Genomic DNA, 23132 nt, shown 5'->3' with positions numbered 1-23132 from the left:
AGCAGGTAATGAAAAATCAATTTTAAAAATGCTTCAAGAATTTGAAAATTTAATTTTTTGGGCCATAACAAAGCACGCATAGAAAAGCAAGCGGTGCTGCGACTTAAAAACAAGTAACAAGATTTAAAAAAAAACGGCTCATTGTTGAAATCAAATTTGGAATCATTTCAACTATAAACTTAATTTCCGGGTGGTTCTTTATAATTCCATTTTAACATAGATTTTGGACACATTTTAACTTCTTTGCTTTGTGTAAACTAGCAGGATATTATTTCAATAAAATTACAATTATGAATACAGTTGACTCTGGCTATTGATCTTCTCGATACCAATATTGCTCTATATGCCAATAAATTATGCCAACAAATAGCATGCATGCTTTGATTTTTCGTTTTATAATTTGATACATATCTCCCGCTCTCGACGGTCCCTTCAATATCGACACAGATAGAGTCCACTATAATTTGCCTTTACATTTTCTAAAAAATGCTTTTGACTGCCTTCGTCAGAACACTTTTTGTCTAAAAGAGACCTTTTGTTTATTTAGCCTAAGAAAGTATTTTTAATTTTATGAGCTTTCTAGAAAGAAGATTCCAAATAAAAGCAAACATTTGATCAATTTTGGACATTACTTTCGGAACTATTTTACTGTAGAAATATTTTTTTGATTTTTATTAAATAAACCAATTTTCCTTTCTTTTTGCTTTGTGGGTGTCTTAGAATCTGCCGGTTTTTAAAACCCCCAAAAATAAAAAAAATAAATGATTTGATGGATCTTTCAAATACTAAACATCACATACACAGATATTGTAATTGATTGTTTATTTGCGACAAAAGCCTGTTAGATATTCGAAAATAAGACCGTTTCAAAATAAAACTTTTAACACTCACTAATAGAAACATAAACAGAGATCTTAAATCAAATTCGCGACCAAATTTTCAACATATCAAAATTAAATTTTCTTCTGTGTACTAAAATTTGAATCCCGTGACTGCTAAAATTCAAGCGTCAAAAACAATGAGTGTACAAATAATTCAAGTTAACTTAAACTTTTTATGTCATTATAATTGTGACAAATGAAAAATAATTGGAGCAACATGGTGCAAATAATTGATTTTCTGGACATCAGAAAAATTTAAATCAAAAAATTTTTAGCTTTTCTAAGATTCTATTAAAACTTGATATTTCTTAATTACAATTTTAATGTTTTTAATAAGGAACACTAATTGTTTGTTGTTGAACCGTTACTTTATTCAGGAAAACCAAAACATCAACGTCGCCGTTCAAACTCTAATCGATTCTGTTCAATTGCTCCTTCAGTATCAATTCCTTTCAAGTCGAGTCAAGCTGATTCCGCATGCCAGCAATTCCAGCTGTCGTCGCCAGTCGTCGATGGCGCTCCAAAAGGGTGGTTTTCCTTCAGATTCTAATTCCCGTCCAGACACCGCCATCTCGGAGACCAGGAATTCAACGGAACGCGCGTCGCCTTCCCGATTGCTGACTCGGCCTATATCAATAGGGCCGTTAAGGGTTAGGAGGTTTGAGAGCAAAGAACTAATCCTAGGCGACTCGAATCCGACTTACCGACTCAATTGGTCGAGCTGTCTCGAGCCGGATTGACACTTGCACGTGTTCGATTATAAACTGCAGTTCAGACTTACTTACAGCCGCAATGTCGTGGAAACTACATCAAATGGCGATTAGCGACACACTGTTATAAGCTCAGTGGCACTTTTGAGCAATGGTCGCATTGAAGCCAACAGGATTAACTTCTAGTTTATTATTATTGGTTGTCAGTAAGGCTCGGACTCGGACCGGGGGGGTCTCCGTATAAATCTTGCCGCGGTACCGTGGGGCGCTCCGTTGACAATTTTCTGCAAGCTGCTCTAATTGACACACATTTTATGAACGCATAGCATTTTATTATGCTAATTGCTTTTGATTATGGGTTGTTTGTGAGGCACTCGCCAGAATTTTAATTGGGCGTGGGAAAATCTTGGCGCGGACGTGCTCCCCCCTTGAAGTTGGCGCGAAAGGCTTCCACTTTGCCGCCCACTCAGGAGGAACTTCGAGAGGAAGTTAAGAGTGCTTGCCGTGCAGTTTGGTGGACACGGTGTGCAATTGCATTTTAATTAGCGAACGAGTGCTTGCTATCCAAATTGCAAGCTCGTGTTTAAAAGGCATTCAATGAAGTGGTTGAGAACTTACTTCCATATTAAATAAAAAACCATATTCAAATGTTGAAATATATTTCAATAAAAATAATAAAAAATTAAAAAAAGCAAAAACAAGAGCTGCAAAAAGCTTGGTGCCCACATGAACCATTTAAAGCTCTGCAGAATCATAAAATAGAATGACACATTCATCCAAAGAGAGAGAAAGAACAGGTTCCGACGCACCAAAGCCATCATCGCAGTGATTGTTTCGCTCGTTTGTCAACTACCTCTATATGGCGGATGAATATGGTTTCCATCATCGTCAAGCTGAAATAATAACAATTTGCATCGTATCGTATAGCTCAAATAAGGTAGGATGCGGAGGATGACGACGACAGGCGACAACAATAAAATTGATGCCCCGTCATTATGCTTTATTCCTGGAACTAATGCATGTGATTTGTATGGTGAAAGAATGACAATGTCCCCGATGGCGCCAGTTTTGATCCCATTATTACAGCATTTCGCAGCTTTGTTTAATGATTACATTTGAAAAGAGACATTCTTCTAACCGGGAAAAAGTGCGTCGTTCGCACTTTGATCGATATACCGCAATAATTACCGCATTCAATGAAAGGAACAATAGAATTGCTTAAGGTGAAACGGGAAGGCAGCGCCATATTGACGACACGACTCGAGTTTTTTGGTAGCATCTTATAGGAAAAAGCTGATCATAAACAAGTTCTGACTGTTGCAGATGATAAATATAAAGATTGCAAGCAATATGTCGAGTTCAAAAAAATGATTTCAGTTGAACAGAAGTTGTCCAAGAACTGGCGTCCCGTTTTACCTTAAAGAGAGTTGAATATTTCTAGCGTTTTTTTTAAAGGCCCAATAAACTTTTTTTTATTTTTTCTTTTTGGGTGTTTTTTAAACCGCCTTAAATCAGGGGTTTTCAAAAACACCAAAAAAGCAAAAAAAAAAAAAAAATGTATTTATTGGACCCTAAAAAACCCTAGATTTGTATTTTGCAGCGTTAATTTTCCGATTACATAATTTGAAAGTTTTTTCTTTGGAATTATGTTCTCATAATTATTTTCAAAATTTATCAAGAAACACTAGCGATGTGTTGAAAATTCAAAACTCTGGTAAATTCTTCTATTTTCAATTTATTAACTAATTTGTTAAAGCAATAAGGTAAACCACGTCCTTTAAATGACAAGAAAATCACCAATTCTCAGCACGCAAATTTAATCTCCATCAAACATGCATTAAGTACTTTACCATACTTTGCATTTTTTTAATTGCACCATAAAACGGAACCGCAAATCGTGTTTTAAAAAGCCACCAAACTACACCACACTTAACGACACGAAGGGTTTCAAACTCTTAAATTGATTTTAATAGTTAATAAAGTACGTACCCACTTTCAGGTCTGTCGTGTTTATTAACACCTGGAACCGTTTAAAAACGAGTTCGACATGTGTACCAACATCTTGTACTCGCTGGACTAATTGAACCTGTATTTGAAAGAAAAAGTCATATCTCATTTACTCTAGATTTAATTTTTAGTATAGACAACTTTAATTCCATTTTTTCAATTATTCTCAAACATGTTCCAATTAATAATTCAGTGCAAAACTGCCCCCAATCGTGACGGGGGTGAAGAAATGAAATTTATTACCCCATAATTTTACCACTAAGTGATTAACCATCAACAAAGTGCCACTTTTTCTGTACGGCATGTTCCAACACACAGGTGTTCTCAAATCATGCAGGTACGGGAAGGCAACATCGCGTGTTTGGGTTGGGGCGCACACACCGAAATTGAATGATTCTTGAGGCATGGACATGAACACCACAAAGTTGCACAGTGAAGAAAATACGTGAAAGATTTATTGTAATTTAACAACAACTTCAGATTGCGTAGTTGAACTATTTGTGATGATTATCCACTTTTTTTTTGAGGTTAAGGGAAATTCTCCACAAACCCCTAAATAAGTTTCGCTTTTAATAAATCAAAATCGCTTGATGTTGAACTGAGTAGGTTGAGAAAGTGATATAACCATTATTAATAAACATAGAAGTTTTGTTCTGTGCTGGGCGGTGCTTGTTACAAAATAAGGGCCCACTACACGAAACCTGCGGGGATCAACAAGTAGTTTCTCGTTTTCTAGACACGTGACGTGGTGTGCTGATTCGGCAGTCAATTAATTTGGTCAATTATTCGGAGACCCTTTGAAGAGGGTGACCAGCACAAAGCTATGCTCAACAATCTAGAAATTGTTTGCTTAAAGTTAATGTGAGCTGCACTCAAGGGATTTGGGCGCAGTAGGCCTTGGCACACTTTACATCTTGAACAATGGGGTAACTTTACAAGAAAAAGGTAGGTCATGTAAACATTTTGCCATGGCCAATCTCGAACGGACGGTGGCGTTATTTATCGACGCGGTGGTATTACGCATGCTAAGCCGTCCCCGACAGGGGAGTGACACCTGGATTATAAATCGCAGTTTAACATACTTCTCCCGTGTTTGTTGATGGTGACCGGCAGAGCTTGCTATGTCTTTTTTTTTTCAGGGAAGGTGAATCGTGTCACGCTTGGATTTTTTTATTCTCATGGCCTACACTGATATTCGAATAGAGGAAGGAACCATAAATACACTGTTTATAGGGTGCTTCCGTGGGATTTTGATCGGGAGTGGGCTTCTGACTAGTGAACTGGATGAAAAATAAAATTTATGATCACTCCATTATGCAAATACCTACCGCAGAACAATTTCACCAAACGGGTAGGAAAAGGAAACAAATATTTAAACAATTTGACATTTATTGATTTATTTCCGCAACAGCAAAATAAATTAAACGTCAAACCTTTTTTCACCCTGTAGATAATCGCAGCCCTCGCCGTATCGATCGGACCGCTGGCGGCCGGCCTCGGGAAGGGCTACTCCAGTCCGGCCATCGCGAGCCTCCAGGAGCTGCAGATCCGGCAACGGGGCAACTACACGTCCTTCTCCGTCAACGATCAGCAGGCCAGCTGGATCGCGAGCCTGTCGCTGTTGGGTGAGTTTACTTCGTTTCGCAGGAAAATAAACTAAATTTCTGATTTTGGTATATCTATTCTTTTTTAACTAAAAAGCTTCTGAAAATAATTGAAAAATTATTCTGTCATTCCATAACTGAAACATACAAAAAAAATAACTGTTTTTTAAATTATAATTTACTACTGATAAAATCAAATGTCCTGTTTTTAAAGCTCTTACAACTTCATAAAATTTCTAAAAATAAACATCGGGAAAAATTTCCAAAAAAATACTGATCTTTGATTTTTTTTAAAAGGACGCGAAAGGTTGAAGGTTACAGGAAATATTGTTTTGACTGATAAATCTAGCCTCACATTTGAAAAAGTCAAATGATGCTTTAAAATACCTTTTTGACCGTGTCTGAAGGAGTCAATTTAAATGAAAAATTAAACATATTGTGTAAAATGCTTGTAATATAAAAAAAAATCAAAAGAATCTAACATGGCCACCCCTCAAATTTGTATGGTAGAATCTGGGTGCAGAAAAGTGGTTCGCAAAGCGGCCTCAATTTAGAAGTGTCAAAGCGGAACCAATTTACTGTTCGCAAAATGATACCATGAAGTGGGAAGTATTGTAATCGATCTGTACTTTATTTTGATTTTATAATTAATTTATATTTGAGATATTCAAAGTCAACAAATCTCAATAAGAGGGTTGAAATCAAGATAGACATAATTCGTCGCTAACATTTCAATAATAATTTTAAAATTTTAGTGACGGATTTTCAAAAATTATGAATGGCACCTGCCAAATAATATTGAATAATCTTACTCCTATATTATCGCTGCGCATCAAAGATACATAAACTTGGAACTTACATTCGATTCCTCTTCTGATTCACAAAATTTCACCCACTTCTGACGCAATTTTTCGTCACGTGGAAAACAAAAAAGAACTCTTTTGGCCGCCCATCGTTTAGTCTACGAACAAAAAAAAGCGCAAAGCACTTAATTTTTCAGCAAAAACTCAACAGATCCAAAATGTTTCAAAACAAGTCACTTGAGCAGCAAAAATATGTCACGCTTGAGCTTGAACATAGCCTTCTACTTTGTTTATGTTTACAGCTGTAGTGCACTTGTAGTAGTGAGGAGCAGTAGGGAGCATTCGAAAATCACGTTACGCATTCTGTCTTTTCAGCACCCAGGGTAGAATGGACAATAAAAATGGCTTTTTGGACATACCAAACGTGTACACAGCAAAAAATTGTGTAATTTTGGAAGGTGTAATTTTAGAAGGTTGAATATTACCTCTTTTATAATGTAATTACACTTTTTTTCTGACATAAAAGATGTAATATTACCATGATTTTTTTCTGTGTATATCAAGAGTTTTTTTTTGAATAGGTCCTATAAACATATGAAAGACAATAGATTATAAGTCCTTTTCAAAAAAAATCTCTTGATATGTAAAGTTTGAGGCTGATCAATCAATTCGGATATTCATCTTTTAGAGATCTCTCGAAGCTCACAGCATTTTTCTGAATTGAGAATCAAAATTTCAAAGTTATTTGTTTGTTTTTTCTTTTTTATTTAATAAAATGACAAAAATTAATATAAACACCTGTGAGCAGTTTTGTAGAATTTTGCAAAACTCCTGATTATTAATAATTTTTGTGCTTTTTGATTTATAGAAACTTTGTGCATCGATTCCTTATAAATGCCATGATTAGCCATGTTGCATCATTAGTTTCATCATACAAGTCTCAATACAAAATTAGAAAAGTGATATGAAAAAATTCGGAAATCTGTATTTCGAGAAGGGATTCGGCAAAGTTGTAGGTTATGATTAGGACTTCTTGGATAAATATTTACAATAAAAAAAACTCATTTCATCTTTATATAAATTTATGTAACAAAAACTAGATTTTGACGAATTTTAGCACCTTCGATTCAATTTCTTTCATTGATTTGCTTTAAGAGCCAATAGTTTGAAAAAAAATATTGTTTTTGAAATGTATCGAAAATGTACACAAAAAATATTCAAATAATCGTTTTTCAATGTAAAATTAAATTCTAAATAGAAAAATACTTTTGTCAATATTAGGTAAAGAGCACCGTATTCGAGTTATAGCCATTTTTAGGTTCAATTATTCAACAAAATTGTCTTTTTTTAAGTTGAAAAATACAGTCCATCATTGTTTATTTTGTGATAAAATGTTCAAATAACTAAGAAAATTACCAGAAAATAGTATTTAAAAAAAATTATGTTCTACCTAATTGACCCTCAATTTTCAGATTTTTAAAATCACGACTTACATGTCAAAGGTTTAAATCATGTTATTTGGGACTGTTTTTTTCAATGCTTTCCAAGATATCATCGATTGAAAATTGAGGGTCAGTTGGGTAGAACTTGGAAAACCCCTTTTTTGTTCATTTTAAGCCAAATTATAATTGATTTTTTAATAAACAAAAGAAATTTTGTGTAACGAATTTTTAAGAGTTTTTTTAAAAAAAAAATTTTTCAAAATTATGTTTTTTTTTTAAGAGGTCCTAACTTTGACGTAAAATATGCCATTTTAGTTTGCTATGTTATATAAAAAATGCCAAAAATTAAAAAAATACCGATTTTTGTAGTGATCAAAAAATTGTTTAAAAAAAATAGAGAAAAAAGTCTTAGAAATTCGTTAAATAAAGTTTCTAAATTTACATTTGTTAATTACTATTCAGACTTTTTCATGGAGTGCACCATTTTCAAGGAATAGTCATTTATGGTCAAAACTTGATAAATGAAAAATGATATTTTTTTTGCCATTTAAAAATACTCATGAAGGAAAAACACCCTAAAAATAGATTCGAAAACCTGAAAAAAATCCAACAATTTTATTTTAAATTTTATGAAAACTGAGTTTTTTTGCAGTGTCACCTAATTAGCCCTCATTTTTCAACGCACGATATTTCGAAAACTATTAGTTTGAATTTCAATGTTAAAAAGTGAAATTGCTATGAAATTTTCTGCTCTGGTCTATAAAAATAATTCCAAATATCAAAAATGTAGTCCATGTAGTGCCCAAAATAAGTATTTACGCTATTTTAATAGATTTTTTTTAAATTCAAAATAATTTTTTTAGTAAAGAACAGAAAAAAATCAGGGAAGTTACATTTTTAACATTAAAAACCTCCTTTTTAATTTTCTGCTTTTTAAAATTAGTATTTTAAGCTCTTTTAATGGTGAGTGTAAGAATTCAAAATTATTTTATAATGAAAAACAGAAAAAATCAGAGAAGTTACATTTGTAACATTGAAAATCGTTTATTTTTATTTTTTCTAATTTTTAAATGCATTTTTTTACAAATGGTGTGCATTGTTAGATTTAGTTAAACAGAAAACTTTTGCTTATCCTAGAAACTACTAAAATTTCACATGATTTCACGATTGTAAAATCATTTACATGAATTATGAGTAATTTCATAAGATATTTGATTGTAAAATTAAATGTCAAAAATTGAGCACAACTCAATAACCCAATGCTTTATGTTTTAAGATGGAGTAAATTAAATGTCAGCAAAAGTAATCGACAGTTCACCCATTATCGCCCACCCGTGTCGTGCTAATCCCACAGAGGAAAATTATTAATATCTGATATTGAACTTTCTTTTCCTTTTTTTTTTTGCTCATGACAGGTGCCCTGTTCGGTGGCATGTTCGGCGGCGTCGCCATGCAGTACGGCCGGAAGCGGGTGCTGGCGCTGATGTCGCTTCCGTTCTCGCTGTCCTGGATCCTGACCGTGTTCGCCAAATCCGTGGAGACGATGTTCTTCACCGCGTTCATCGGCGGGTTTTGCTGCGCCATCGTGTCCACCGTGACGCAGGTGTACATCAGCGAAATCTCGTCGCCGGACATCCGGGGCTTCCTCAGTGCGATCCAGAAGATTGCCGGCCACATGGGCATGCTCATCTCGTATCTGCTCGGCGCGTACCTGGACTGGCGGCAGCTGGCGATGCTGGTCTCGGTGGCGCCGATTATGCTCTTCATATCTGTGATCTATATACCGGAAACGCCGAGCTTCTTAGTGTTAAGAGGTTGCGATGATGAAGCTCATCGGTGAGTCATTCTTCGGGGGATGCTTGTTAAAGTGGAGACTAACGTTTGACCTCTTCTCCTTCTTCCAGCTCACTACAATGGCTTCGGGGTCCACACAAAAACGTAGAGATAGAACTCGACACCATCCGATCGAACGTGCGTACATCGAGAATCAACCTGCTGAACCGGATGTCCTCGGTGGCGACGACCACGACGACGACCGTGTCCAGCGCTGCCAGCGGCCAACCCGGCCTGCAACAGCAACAACAACAGTCACAATCCACGTCAAGCCAGCTGGCTGGCTTTGTGCGGTCCTGGCACCTGCCCCGCATCTCGTGCAACGCCATCATGGCCAACGTGAAGGCCGTCATGCGTAACGCCCGCCTGGTCAAGCCAGTTTCCATCACCTGCGGCCTTATGATCTTCCAGCGGTTCACCGGTGAGTACTCTTCAGAAAATTGAAATCTCCAACCACATTTCTCATACAATCTCCTTCCCCCCATTCAGGTGCCAACTCGTTCAACTTTTACGCGGTGAGCATCTTCAGCAAAACCTTCGCCGGGATGAACCCCCACGGAGCGGCCATCGCCGTCGGGTTCGTCCAACTGCTCGCATCGATGCTGTCCGGTCTGCTGATCGACACCGTTGGCCGCATCCCGCTCCTAATCGTGAGCAGCGTCTTCATGTCCCTCGCCCTGGCCAGCTTCGGATCGTTCGTGTACTACGGCCACACGAACAAGCTGCTTGCGACGGCAAACTTCGATCTGGACGCGCCCGTCGGCAACAACGACTGGATTCCGCTGCTGTGCGTGCTGGTCTTCACGGTGGCGTTTTCGCTGGGCATTTCGCCCATTTCGTGGCTGCTGGTCGGGGAGTTGTTCCCGCTGGAGTACCGCGGCATTGGAAGCTCGATCGCGACCAGCTTCAGCTACTTCTGTGCCTTCCTCGGTGTCAAGACGTTCATGGACTTTAATGTGAGTTATGGAGATATTTCTTTTTAGAAATGAAGATATTATGGTGGCCAAAACAACCTCCTAAAAATTGGGAGTGATCTGAACAGACCTGAATTTTGAATAGAAATTTGCATGGAAAATTTATTTTTTTGTTAATTGATTATTTAAATTTTCATACTTTTTATAATTTAAGAACTGTTACAATACCGTTCAAATTAAGAAAACTTGCTAAAACTTCCCGACAAAAATTCGGTCCTATCTTGATCCTGGCAAAAGATACAGGGTACTCAAAACTAGGCTAAAATGTTAAAATCACGGTTTGGCCAGTTTTTAAAAGTTGATATACGCAAGTAATAAAAAAAATATAATTGTTCTGGAATAAAACGAAAATTTATTCATTTTTTTATTTACTCTTAGAATAATTATGAAACTATTTCTTTAAAATTAATAAGCTTCAACTAAAGGTCTAAAAGTGGTTTACAGAAAATTATTAGAATTTTTATTGGCAAACATTTTGGTCATTGTTTTAAATATTCATTCTAGTTTAAAAATTTATTTTCTTCATATATTTCCAAAATCTGACTAAAAAACATAAAAAAAAACACTAAACATATTAAATTGAATGGTTTTAAAAGATCTTAAAAATGAATTTCAGAACACAAGATTTTTTTATTTGGTCCCATTTTTTTTTCTTTAATGTTTTTCTTAACGAAAAAGACAAAATTCAACTTATTGAAACTATCAAATGCTTTTAAAATTGAAAAACTATATTGTTTCATTAAAACATTAAAACAACACAATTTTCTAACTTTTGATCATCCAGGTTATTTGTTTGGGAAAACATCTTTATTTTGATTCAGTGTGCACCGTTCAAAAAAATAACTTTCACATATTGTTATCATACGTTCAATATTGATTTCAATTACTTTAACTTTTTCTAGACAAAATCTTTTCTTTATGCAAATTATATTTTTATAAAAAATAAATTTTATATCAAATAACAACCTCAAGATTTTTTTCATATCTTTATAAATTTATGAAGTTCAAGTTAAGCATGCGTATCAAGTTAATTAGAGCGTCTAATTTCCCGAGGCTTAAAAAATCAGGGAAATGGGATTTTTTCTTCTAAAATCCCGGAAAATTTGAGAATTCCCGGAAAATTTAAAATTATTGAAAAATCAGATAATAATAATATGTTTTCAAATAACGAAATAAAGGTTAGTTTTTATTCCATACTATCATAATTTCTGATACTCAACAAATAAGCAAGAACTATTTCCAATTTTGAATGCTTGAAACATGTGATATTTGAAATAAACCTTGATAACAAATTTTTAGAATAGTTGGTTAGTTCAATAAGAAGTAGAATTTGATTGAATCAAATTATGTTCTTACATTTCAACATTGTTTACCAAAAAGTCTAACAAATTTATACTTCCGATTGAGTTTCGGGAATTCCCGGGAAATGACAAAAAAATCCCTGGATTTTATTTTGGGACAAAAAACTGGACGCTCTACAATAAATAAATTGGTTATACTGTTGTATTATTTATAAATTATCTCAACCTTTCCAAAAAATAAAAAAAATGTTCGAAATTCAAGACTTACACACTTAGATATTTTTTGCCGAATTCTGTAAAGATTACCGAATTTTCAGTAAGCTGAAAATTATCGAATTCGGCAAAAATTTACCGATAATCGGTAATGAAGTTTATCATTGTTCATCGTACATCCGAAATTAGGTAAAATTTTGATTATCAACCGATCTAAACTTTAACGATTTTTCAATTACCGAATCCGGTAAAAAAAATTTTTTTTTTTTTACTCATAAATTATTTTTATTAGGTCCTTTTAGGTACTGCGACCAGGTTAGGACCGAGGATCGGTTTAAAAACAAATATATAATAACAACAAAAATAACTCCTTATAACCCGTACTTGGAGATCATGTAACTGACGAGCGTTACTTGGTCCAAGCGGGTCTTGCAGGTCTTGAACCTGCCGATGTACTCGGAGAAAATGCCCCACAACTCAGCCGAACTGTAGAGCACCTCCCCGGCTTCCTCCTCCGTGGCTCCACCGCCTCGGGAGCCACCTTGGCTGCTTCCTGCGGGTCGAGGGCGATCCTTCGCTTTTCCGTCCGGAACTGCGCCCGGCAGCGGAGGGAACTCCGCCGGCGTGAACGCCGGAACTACTGGACTCTGCTTCTCCGCCTTCCTTGCCGGCGGTTTCGGTTTCGACGCCTGCTGGCGCCTCCGGATGAAGTCCGCACGCTTGGGGCAGCTGCGGTCCGTGGCTTCGTGGGCTCCAGAGCAGTTAGCACACCGCTTCGGCTCTGCTTCTTGGACTTTGCACTCGTCCGTCTTGTGGGGACCCCCACAGTTGTTGCACCTCCCCTTGAGGTGGCAGTTCCTGGTCCCATGACCCAGCTGCAAGCAGTTCCTGCACTGAGTCACGTTCGGCCGCTTGTTCCGGTAGGCCTCCCACCGGATGTGAAATGCTTGCAAGAGCTTGATTTCACTCAGCTTCTTGAGGTTGGTGTACCCCTTGGGGAACGTAACAATGTACGGGGTTTCCGTCGATGAGGCGAACTCTCCTTTTCTCTTGATGGCATGCACCTCCACAGCATCCAGGTTGTGCGATTCCTTGAGTTTCTTCTTGATGAATTCAGGTGAAGCCGGTGGAAGTCCCCTGATGACGACGCGGAGTTGCCGCTCGCTTCGTTTCTCGTGGGTATAGAACTCCACTTTGTTCGCAATCAAGTGGGCCCGCGCGGTTTCGAAACGCTCCTCGGAGATACACAGCAATTCCCAAACGGATTCAGCTTGTAACTTGGCTTGGTTGTGCACGACAACATTACACTCCTCAGCTTGCCGAAGCTCATATTCTTTACCACCAGAGGAGGTGGTTTCTTGGCCACTGGAACCGGTGGGACGTTTCCTTTCCCGGCTGGGTTACCTTTGTTATTGTTGTTGTTGTTGTTCTCCACCAGCGGGCTGAACTTGTTGTTGTTGAGGAGCTGTTCCTCGTTGCCATTTCCGACGTCGGCTCCGTCGTCACTTGTCTTCTTCCGCTTCCGCGTTCCGACAACGGGAAGAAACTCGTCGTCGGAGGAATCTTCCACCTCCATCCACAAGCACTTTTCGTGCAGCAACGACAGAGTAAAAACGCGTCCACCACGTTGAGCTGTCAAAAGGGGATCTGTCTTTTAAAAAATCTAAGTGTGTATATTTGAAAAGGGCCTAACTCGATTTTTTGGCTCTTTGAAAATGTCAGTCGTAATTTAAAAAATCTGAAAATATTTTTTTTTTTTCGAAAAGGAAGATAAAATTTCACACAGGTTTCAATTTTTAAAATAATAAAACGAAACAAAAGTTTCCAAGATATCATCATTTTAAAATTGAGGGGCCGAGATGGACATAAAAAACATTTTTTCAGAAAATTATAGCTTGGTGAAAAACTAAGCGTCAGTCGTACCACGCTGGGTGCTGAAAAGACAGAATGCGTAACGTGATTTTCGAATGCTCCCTACTGCTCCTCACTACTACAAGTGCACTACAGCTGTAAACATAAATAAAGTAGAAGGCTATGTTCAAGCTCAAGCGTGACATATTTTTGCTGCTGAAGTGACTTGTTTTGAAACATTTTGGATCTGTTGAGTTTTTGCTGAAAAATTAAGTGCTTTGCGCTTTTTTTGTTCGTAGACTAAACGATGGGCGGCCAAAAGAGTTCTTTTTTGTTTTCCACGTGACGAAAAATTGCGTCAGAAGTGGGTGAAATTTTGTGAATCAGAAGAGGAATCGAATGTAAGTTCCAAGTTTATGTATCTTTGATGCGCAGCGATAATATAGGAGTAAGATTATTCAATATTATTTGGCAGGTGCCATTCATAATTTTTGAAAATCCGTCACTAAAATTTTAAAATTATTATTGAAATGTTAGCGACGAACTATGTCTATCTTGATTTCAACCCTCTTATTGAGATTTGTTGACTTTGAATATCTCAAATATAAATTAATTACAAAATCAAAATAAAGTACAGATCGATTACAATACTTCCCACTTCATGATATCATTTTGCGAACAGTAAATTGGTTCCGCTTTGACACTTCTAAATTGAGGCCGCTTTGCGAACCACTTTTCTGCACCCAGGTACCACGAAGCTTAAAAAATGGATTTTTTGTGAGAGTTAATCCTCTACAACCCAACCCCGCCTCTAGACGGCCTTCGATTTAAAAAATCGCTAAAAATCCATTTTTCAACCAATTTTTGATCTTCAAAAAGCATTGGAAAGAAGAACTTTTAAAATTTTGGAAAATATTAGGGTTGGAAGTTTGACTTGTTTTATGTGACTTTGCCAATGTTTTTAAAAATGTAATTTTTTTAGGGGTCAACTTTGGCTGTGTTTTTTACTAACATTTCCTATATTTTAAGTAAAAAGAAGTACCGTCATCTGGGGTGAATCGGGACTACAGTCTGAATAGGGACAGCAGTGTTTAGAGCAATTAAAAGTTTTAAATTTGGAAATGGATGTACACATTTTGTTGGTCTGAGTCTGTTCTATCCGAAACCAACCAGAAAAATCAAAATATTGTGCTCTAACATGATTGAAACTGCTGTCCCAATTCGCCCCATGTGTCCCAATTCGCCCCAGTTGACGGTATGCAGTAATTTTTCTAGTGCCCCAGACTATGCCTCTACGCATTTATTTACAATTTAAATGATAATGGTTCCATTTTATAGCAGAAAATGTGAAAAACATGAAAAAAATTGAAAAAGTTACGGTAAAAACATGAAAAAATTAGATAGGCAAAATGTAATGATAGGAGGTGGTAGAGTAGGCCAAATACTACCAAAAACAAACATAAACTAAACAAGATAAATGCAAATTAAAATACAAAAAATGAAACAAGAAAAACATAAAACAAGAGAAGTAAAGTTTTTCATAGAACAAAAGTTGCTCAAAATGACCTCCTGAACACGGGAAAAATAAAAATATTCGAAAAAAAAATTTGGGCAGTAGAGGGTTAAATAAACTGAAGGACCACAAAATCTAGTTTTGTGGTTAAAACTTAATTAAAAATGGGCAAGTTTTTTCACGTACCCAATTTTCCTAATCATAACCTGCAATTTTGCCAAACACTACAAATCGAATAGAAAATCCCTTCTCAAGATACAGATTATCAAATATTTAAAGAGAATTTCTCAATGGACAGCCCCCAAATTTGTAAGGAGAAACCAATGATGCAACATGGCATGTTTTTTGAATCTATGGAATCGATAAACAAAGTTTTATCAAAATAAAAAAAAAATGCAAAAACAATGAAAACAATAATCTGCAAAAACTTAGAGAATTTCTCTTTGAGTAATTTTTGTATGGGCCTAATTGTATTTTTTTAATTCATGTTGTTTTGAAATAGTTTTCATGGAATTATTAGTCAAAATTTGTTAAATTCTCCTAATTTTATTGAAAATTATGTAGAAAAGAATGTCAACAAATATTTGCACTGGTTTATCCGAAACAATTGAAATTCTTATATCATTTTAAACTAATCACCCCATTTTCCTACGCTATTTCCAGGCATGGTTCGGCCTGCACGGCACCTTCTGGCTGTACGCGTGCATATCCTGCGCGGGCCTGTTCTTCGTCATCATGGTCGTGCCGGAGACCAAGGGCCGCGACCTGGAGGAGATGGACCCGAAGTACGTGCGAACGCTGACGATAAATCGATGAGACATGGGAACGCACGTAGAGTATCTAGTATAGTATTTAATGGGCCCCCCGAGCAATAGTGTCCTAACCGCCGCCGTTGTCCTTTGCCGTCGCCAGGTTGCTGGTTCTACCACTTTTGCTTGCGCTCGCTTGTTGTTGCGGCGATGATTTTAGGCTAGAGAGCGAGCGAGGTGCTAGAGAATGAACGAGTAACGATATTTAAATGTTCCTAAATGAGTGCGAATGAAAATGAGTGAGATCAGACAGAAGCGAGAAAGAGAGAAGGAAACGAACAAAGTTGCTTATAATTTTCCTCATTTTCAAAAAACATATTGTAAGATAAAACCAACTACCCAAGTAACCGCGAGGCACTAAATAGCGGCATTAAATCAGCATTATATTGGCATTTAATACCAGCAAATAATGCTTCAAAACATTAAATCAGCACTTTTCCCTTGAGAAATATTTCAAGTGGCGCACAGTGATGCCGTTTTAATGCCTCACCGAAAGCTCGAACAAAAAAAACTGCTTTATCGACGTCAAGGCTGGGGGAAAAAAAAGGACAGCTAGCTGCTCCACACACTTGGTGGTGGGCCTCCTTTGTTTTTTTTTCTCCTGTTGCGTTTCATGTGTGAGTGTGACACTTTGATGTTATTCTTGCATTTTTCTCGTCGATCTCCAGGATGCGCGCCAGCCAACTGATGTATTCTGAAATGAGTGTTTGTTTTGAAAGTTTTAATCGATGTGGTTGATGCATCGAACATTAAGGAAGACTTTCTTTCTGCTGTTTCGAGTTTCTGGTTCATGAGAAAAACCCGTTGTCATTTTGTTGGACGAAAATTATTGACGAGTCACTCAGCAAATTGCGGCCATCCAGTCAAGTACAGTACAATCAATTACGGAAGGCTTGGGGTTAATAGGGACAAGTACTGGCTAACGGCTAACGTAAACTGTTTTTCCGAGGAGTGCTTGGTCCACGGTTGGCAAAATTTCACAAAGTGTATCAGACTTCCGGAAAGCAGCTTTTTGCTTGCGAGAAAAGTCATTCAATTTACCAGAGAACTTTTGATAATGTCCTTTGTGCTATGGGCATATGTTTTGAAAAATTTGGCTTAATTACAGGCTGCAGTTTTCCACAAAAAAAAATAAACAAAAAAAAACACTTCAGTCAGCGGGAATTGAACCCAGTTCACGCAAAAATAAAACTGTTGCACACTGGGGGAAATGCGCCTTAGCCCGCACGCTTATTGGAACAGTATAACGGGAGAAGGATGAAAGTCAATAAGAGCGTGACTGGCTGAAATGTTTCCCGTATGGATGGGTTACTTTGTTGATAAACATCAAATGCTTTGAAGCACATTTTCAAGGTCGTAAATGGTGATTTAATGCCAGTTGTAATGCTGCAAAGTTTTGGTACTTTGAGGCATTCGCAAAGCTTATTTACTACTTCAAAGCATTCGAGTGCTGATTTAGTACTGAATAAATACTTCAATTTAGTGCTTGTGGTTACTTGGGTAACCCTTAATCGCTAGCAAACGCTCCTGTAAATAGGCTACAATCAAAAAGGAAATCCGTACTTAGCTTGAAAATAAAAAAAAGAGCAAAAATTTAAACAATTCGAACTGAAGTAAACTAATGCAAAAAAGAAAAGAAATAAAAATCAACTAGCGCCAAGCTTAGCAAACTGGCTGTTTCGTTGGAAATTTGGTTCTCAAACTGTTGACTTTCTAGCGGAGTAATTGACAAACACACAACCACACACTGTAAATATAGGTCCGTTAAACGCACAAAGGAGTATTGATAAATCGAGTAGGATGCAGCGAAGCAAAATCGAAACAATCACACACAAGGATGGATTCGTCGTGCACTGCTTTTGGCTTCTTTTTTAAACTCTTTCCTCCCCCCGCAGGATTATTGGAAATATCTAGGTAGAGTAGCTTGGCGAATTTCTCCAAAAGTCTGGTGTATTTATTTCTCATCTTGTGAAAAAAAAATATGATTGTTTCAATTTTACTTAATTTTACTATAATGTTATATTCCAAATTTGAGAAAAAAATCATCGAACTAGAGAAACTCTATTTTGAAAACAAAACGTTACTCTTCTTCAAAATCTAACCACAAAAATACGGTTTAAACCCGTTTGCCCATGTTTGACACACTTGAATTTCTATTGGTGTTATTTGTTATGCTATTAAATTTTTAATATCTTTTATTTTATTTTTATTTTTTTCATTGACAATGGCACACATATTATCAAATCATTGATTTGAGTTGCAAATATTAAAGCAAGAGCATTGATCAAATCTATAACTAGTATTTTTGTATGAATTTGTTCTTTAACTTATATAATAATATATTTATAAAATATTTAAATGAAATGTTTTTTTTTTAACTGCAAGTTTTTTTTTATTTGAAGAATGTCATATTAACTAATTGTTCTCTCGTAAATTATTTGAAACATATTTTTATTCATTTCTTATCGTTCAAATACCTAAAAAAAAATAGGAAAAATCAAGCAAAACAATTCAGTTTGGCTGAACACGAATTTTGTGCAAAACGAGTTGCAATATGAAAACTTTTTCAGCACGAGTCGGATGCTAATGACGTGTGCTAAAATTCTATGTTATTATTTCTTTCTCCGTTTGCCATTGCAAAACAATCTTGACAAATATTACTTTACGATACAAGTGCTGAAAACTACAACTTTACAGCACTCATTTGTATAAAATAAAACAATATTTATCTATTTTGTCAGTTTTGGTGAAGAAAAGTAGGCTATTTTGTCATTTATTTTTAAATTTCATCATATTTTTTTAAATTTTAGATACTTTGAAGTATGACATTGATTCTGTTAGTTTTGGTGAAAAAAAAGCAGGCGAAATCGACATTTGAGAAAGAGGGAAAATATTTTCCGTGTTTTTTTAATGTCATGATTATTTTATCATATTTTGTAAATAATTCGAATAAAATAAAACAGTATATCTGGAGATTTTTTGAAAATGTCCAATAAACCAAAATTCCAGTTTTTGCTTTTAGGGTGTTTTTGAAACCGCCTTGAGTCAAGGGTATTAAAAACACCCAAAAAGCAAAAACTGGAATTTTGGTTTATTGGACATTTTCAAAAAAAAACTCGAGATATGTACTTCTACAATCACACACGATTTAATAAAATTAATTTTAGAAATTAAGATCTACTCTTAATTTGGATGAAATTAGAATGTTGTTCTCGTTTTTTTATGTTGATTATTTGTCTAATGTTTCAAAATCATGAAGGATTTGCCAAATTTTAATGAAATACTTGATTTTCCCCAATAGTAAATTATTTTTTTTCATTTTTGGACCATATCTTGGAATAAGATGTACAACTTGCACCAAAAAAAATGAGTTTTTAAATACGTTGATTTATGAAATTTTTTCGACAATAAAGCAATTCATGCACAAATAAGCAAATAAGACTTCAAAAACTATATTTTTGTAATTTTAATTTGCTACAACATATCTCTATCTCGTGTTGTTTCGTCCACAGAAATCTTCACAAAATGTTGTTACCACCAGAGATGGAATAACCGCTAAAAAAATTCTTTTTCGCTTGCGATTTATCATCGTCCGCAAAAGAGTGAGGAAAAAAAATCGCTTCCGAACTTTTCGAAAAAAAAACAATCAGATGAAGTATTAAATGAATCTCATTGTTAGCACCACTTAAAATTAACTTGTTTACAAACATTGTTCATTTACGAATAGTGACAGGTTATTTTTTGACGTGTCGATGTTCCGCCGAATAATCCAGACGATGATTTTTTGAGTTTCCTTTAACCGATATTTCGTGCGCACGAGAGGAGAGCCCAGCTCCCCACGGATTTTTTCTCTTGATGAGCGTCAAGAACAACATTCAAAAATCGGTGTCTTGAGAACGTGTTTTTTTTATCTAAAGAAATGTTTTATTTCCAGATTGTAAAATTTGTCTTGAATTTTTCTCAAACTATTGTTTCGGAGACACAAAAAATAGTTTTTTGAAAAATTGAGGAAAACTTTTACACTTTCAAAAAAACACTATTTTTTTATTCTCTGAAAAATATGATTCCCTGTTGGCCATGTGGGAGCCATGTTTGTATAAGAAAAAAAATCTTGGTTCAGAAGGTACAATCAGAAAATGTTTTTTTTTCTCATGATGTTTGTTGAAGCATTTTACGTATCGTCATTAATTTTTCATGTAAATTAACTCTTTCTGGACCTGGTATTCAGAACCATCATTGAAAGTAATTTCTCCAAGAGTATTAGTTGTCCTTGAGATGACCTAAAAACATCAATGGTCTAAATTCCTTGGAAGTGTTGCCAATTTTTTGCTTCGCATTTGGCAGTGTTGCCAATAAACAAGCCGAAAATTTTTAGAGAAAGTTTTTAAAAGGTAAACTCAAAATTAAAAAAAAAGACGTCGAAAAGGCGCATGATTGTCAAAGAGACTTACTGCTGTCTTTTATGAGTGTTTCAAAACAAACGGAAACGTGAGAAAAAATAAGTCGCCAAAAAATTACTTGAGGAATGCGAAAAAAATCCGGATCGAGAAAAATGCGTTCCTGACATACCTAATGCAAAGGAATGATTTCAAAAATTTAAATATGATCAAAATTTTTCAGTAACGTATTTTTAGTTCTTCCTGTATTTTTTGAAGAAGAGTAAACAAGTTCTCAAACCTAAAACTGTATCCTTTAGTTGCGCTTCTAATGGCTCGTGCTGGTTATCTGTAAAAATGACAAAAACAAATCCCAACCACAAGACCACAACCATCTTTTCCAAACTACGAATGCAGCCCATTAAATACTAGTAGTAGAAACTGTAGCGTGCCGGTGCCGGTTTCTGGCCAGAAATTTAAAACTTGTAAAACAAACAAAATCGTGTAATAGCAGTCAAATTAAACAAGAATCTCATCATCAATTGAAAAACTAAACTGAACAACACAAAAAGCGTGGGAACTTCTTTTCGAAGAGACAATAATTTACTAATAAAAATGAGCAGTAATTGTTACTACTAAAAAGCTAGCGAAAAAAATGGTAGAGCAGACAACTTGAGGATATCTAAATCAATTCAAAGTAGAGACAAAAGAATTAACTACAATTATCTGAAAACAAATATTGCTACGGTAAGTGTAGCTTGAGGTGGAATGTATGATAATTTTTTTATACACATCTAACGTTTATACGAAAAGAGTAATTTATTGTTAGTTACTAACAAAGAACAAGTAGAATCATATACATATAATAGCAAAAGCGAAAAACGGTTCAGTGCTTATGTACAGTTCAATTATTTATTTGTTTCGATCAAAATAACATCAATCGTGTAGCGTGTAAGTAAAAAGCTTGAAACAAAAATGAAAAATAGCCAACACTCTTTTTATATGCCATGGTAGAAACCTAGTTTCTAATAGCTACAATTTAAAACAAGCAGTATAAATGTAAAACGAAAGCATTTTTAAACAGCAAAAAAAGCCATCAGTCATTAGTAGCCATTCGAAGGAAGACCTCCAATCCTTTTTAGTACATCGTCGTCTATTCTCTATTGCGACATATATTCAGAACAAAAAAAAAACACTTTTCTAACCTATAGTTCAACTCGACATATCGCGTAAGAAGAGAAAGAGATATAAGTAAAGGGTTAAAGTTACTTTCAAAGTCAAACGAAATCGTTCTACGCTATCCGACAAGTACAAAATTGAAACCCGTATCATTTTGTGGAGCAATCCCCACTCCCCTTTCCGGAGATATCACTCAAAACTCTAATCATATCGGTTTTTAGTCAAAGGCTAAGTTTCTTAAACTAATACAAAAGAAAACGAGTTTAATTTTAGCAGTGTGTAGTGGTACTTACAGAACTTTTACTCGAATATCCGTAGCTGAGAATCGACTTTGAAGAAGAAAAAAATATGAATGAGACAAAACGACAATAATAGGTGTAACGTGTAGGCGAAGATATTAAGTTCGACACTGTCATATCATGACAATAACTAGTGTTTAAACATTTACCGTAAGTTGACGGATGCGCTGGAGCAAGATTGTGCAAATATATATACAACAACAAAAAACACACACACACTGATAGAACGTGACGAAGAGGGGGCAGAACAAATTAATAGTAGAGAAAAAAACACTTTTTTACAATCTAGGAACAATGTACTTTAAAAAAACAAAACCAGTATCAAGAAGAAAGAATCAAAAACAATTATGAGAAAGTCATTTGAACGCTTTAACGTCGCTAGGTTAATTTTTTGCTAGACAAACAAACGTAAGTGAAAGAACATAATCTTTAGCTTTGCTAAAACAAATCTAAGCTAACTCAGATTGAGATGATGTTAAACAAAAATCTATTAAAACAAAATAAAAATCAATATCGCAGAGTAAACTTGTTGAAATCAGCGCGAACTAAAAGAAAGAAAAACTGTTTCTAAATATATTCTAATTTTCATCACGAATACTATCTAACGAAAAATAAAACACAAACACAAACACGAGTTCTTGTTGATCTTTTCCAGATTTTATTCAAAACGAAAAAAAAGAACGTTGAAATAAACGAAACCAGTTTTAAATCTTTAGAAGTTACTCAGTATTTTCTGTCAGTTAGCTGCAAACAAAATAACTAAACTAAAAAACAAACGAAACCCCGCTAATCCACACGGAGACAAACACATACCCGAACCCGAACTCATCATATACGAAACGCGCGTTCTATTTGCTGTGAGTATCTCGTAAGACTATTAAAGGATAACACGTTTCACCCCAAACTCCCGAAATGCTTCAATTGTTCGTTTTGGCGCGGTTCAGTTTTTAGATTTTATTTATTTCCCCTGTGCTATCAGTTGTAATTACATTCTGTGAAAATTCTACTTTTGTTTTGCTTGATTTTATGAAAGAAATTCCCCTTTTTTGTTGAATTTTTTTTAAATTTTTCTCTCCTATACTGTTCTCACAAACTCAACAAATTCTCTCTCCAACATTATTGCACTCATTTATTCTTTTCGCAAGAAAATCATTCTCTCTTTTTCTTTGTAATTCTCTCTCAAAATTGCTTAGCAAGCGATGAAAAACTTGCAAACGGAAGAATCGCCCGAGTGAGAAAAAATGAGAGTAAGAGATATTTGATCTCGGGACAAGACAGAGAGCAATGAAACGTCACTCGTTTCTCTCAATTCGCTTGGTGCCTCCTATTTTCTCCGC

At 35.5% G+C, this 23132-nt stretch overlaps 1 protein-coding gene across 1 annotated transcript in view; it reads left to right on the top strand.

Annotated features, from left to right (window-relative positions):
* The window catches only part of LOC120414548 (uncharacterized), a 213598-nt gene extending 190797 nt beyond the window's left edge, over window positions 1–22801 (top strand). Inside the window, exons 4-8 of the mRNA XM_039575762.2 lie at window positions 5049–5223; window positions 8863–9283; window positions 9352–9701; window positions 9770–10236; window positions 15796–22801. Coding sequence (XP_039431696.1) covers window positions 5049–5223; window positions 8863–9283; window positions 9352–9701; window positions 9770–10236; window positions 15796–15948 — 1566 coding nt within the window. The 3' untranslated portion in view covers window positions 15949–22801. The remainder of the gene's footprint in view (window positions 1–5048; window positions 5224–8862; window positions 9284–9351; window positions 9702–9769; window positions 10237–15795) is intronic.
* Window positions 22802–23132: the final 331 nt, after the last annotated feature.

This window comes from Culex pipiens, chromosome 2, assembly GCF_016801865.2.
Source record: "Culex pipiens pallens isolate TS chromosome 2, TS_CPP_V2, whole genome shotgun sequence".
NCBI lineage: Eukaryota > Metazoa > Arthropoda > Insecta > Diptera > Culicidae > Culex > Culex pipiens.
The sequence above is the reverse complement of the archived record's forward strand: the minus strand, read 5'-3'. Positions and strand labels throughout refer to the sequence as shown.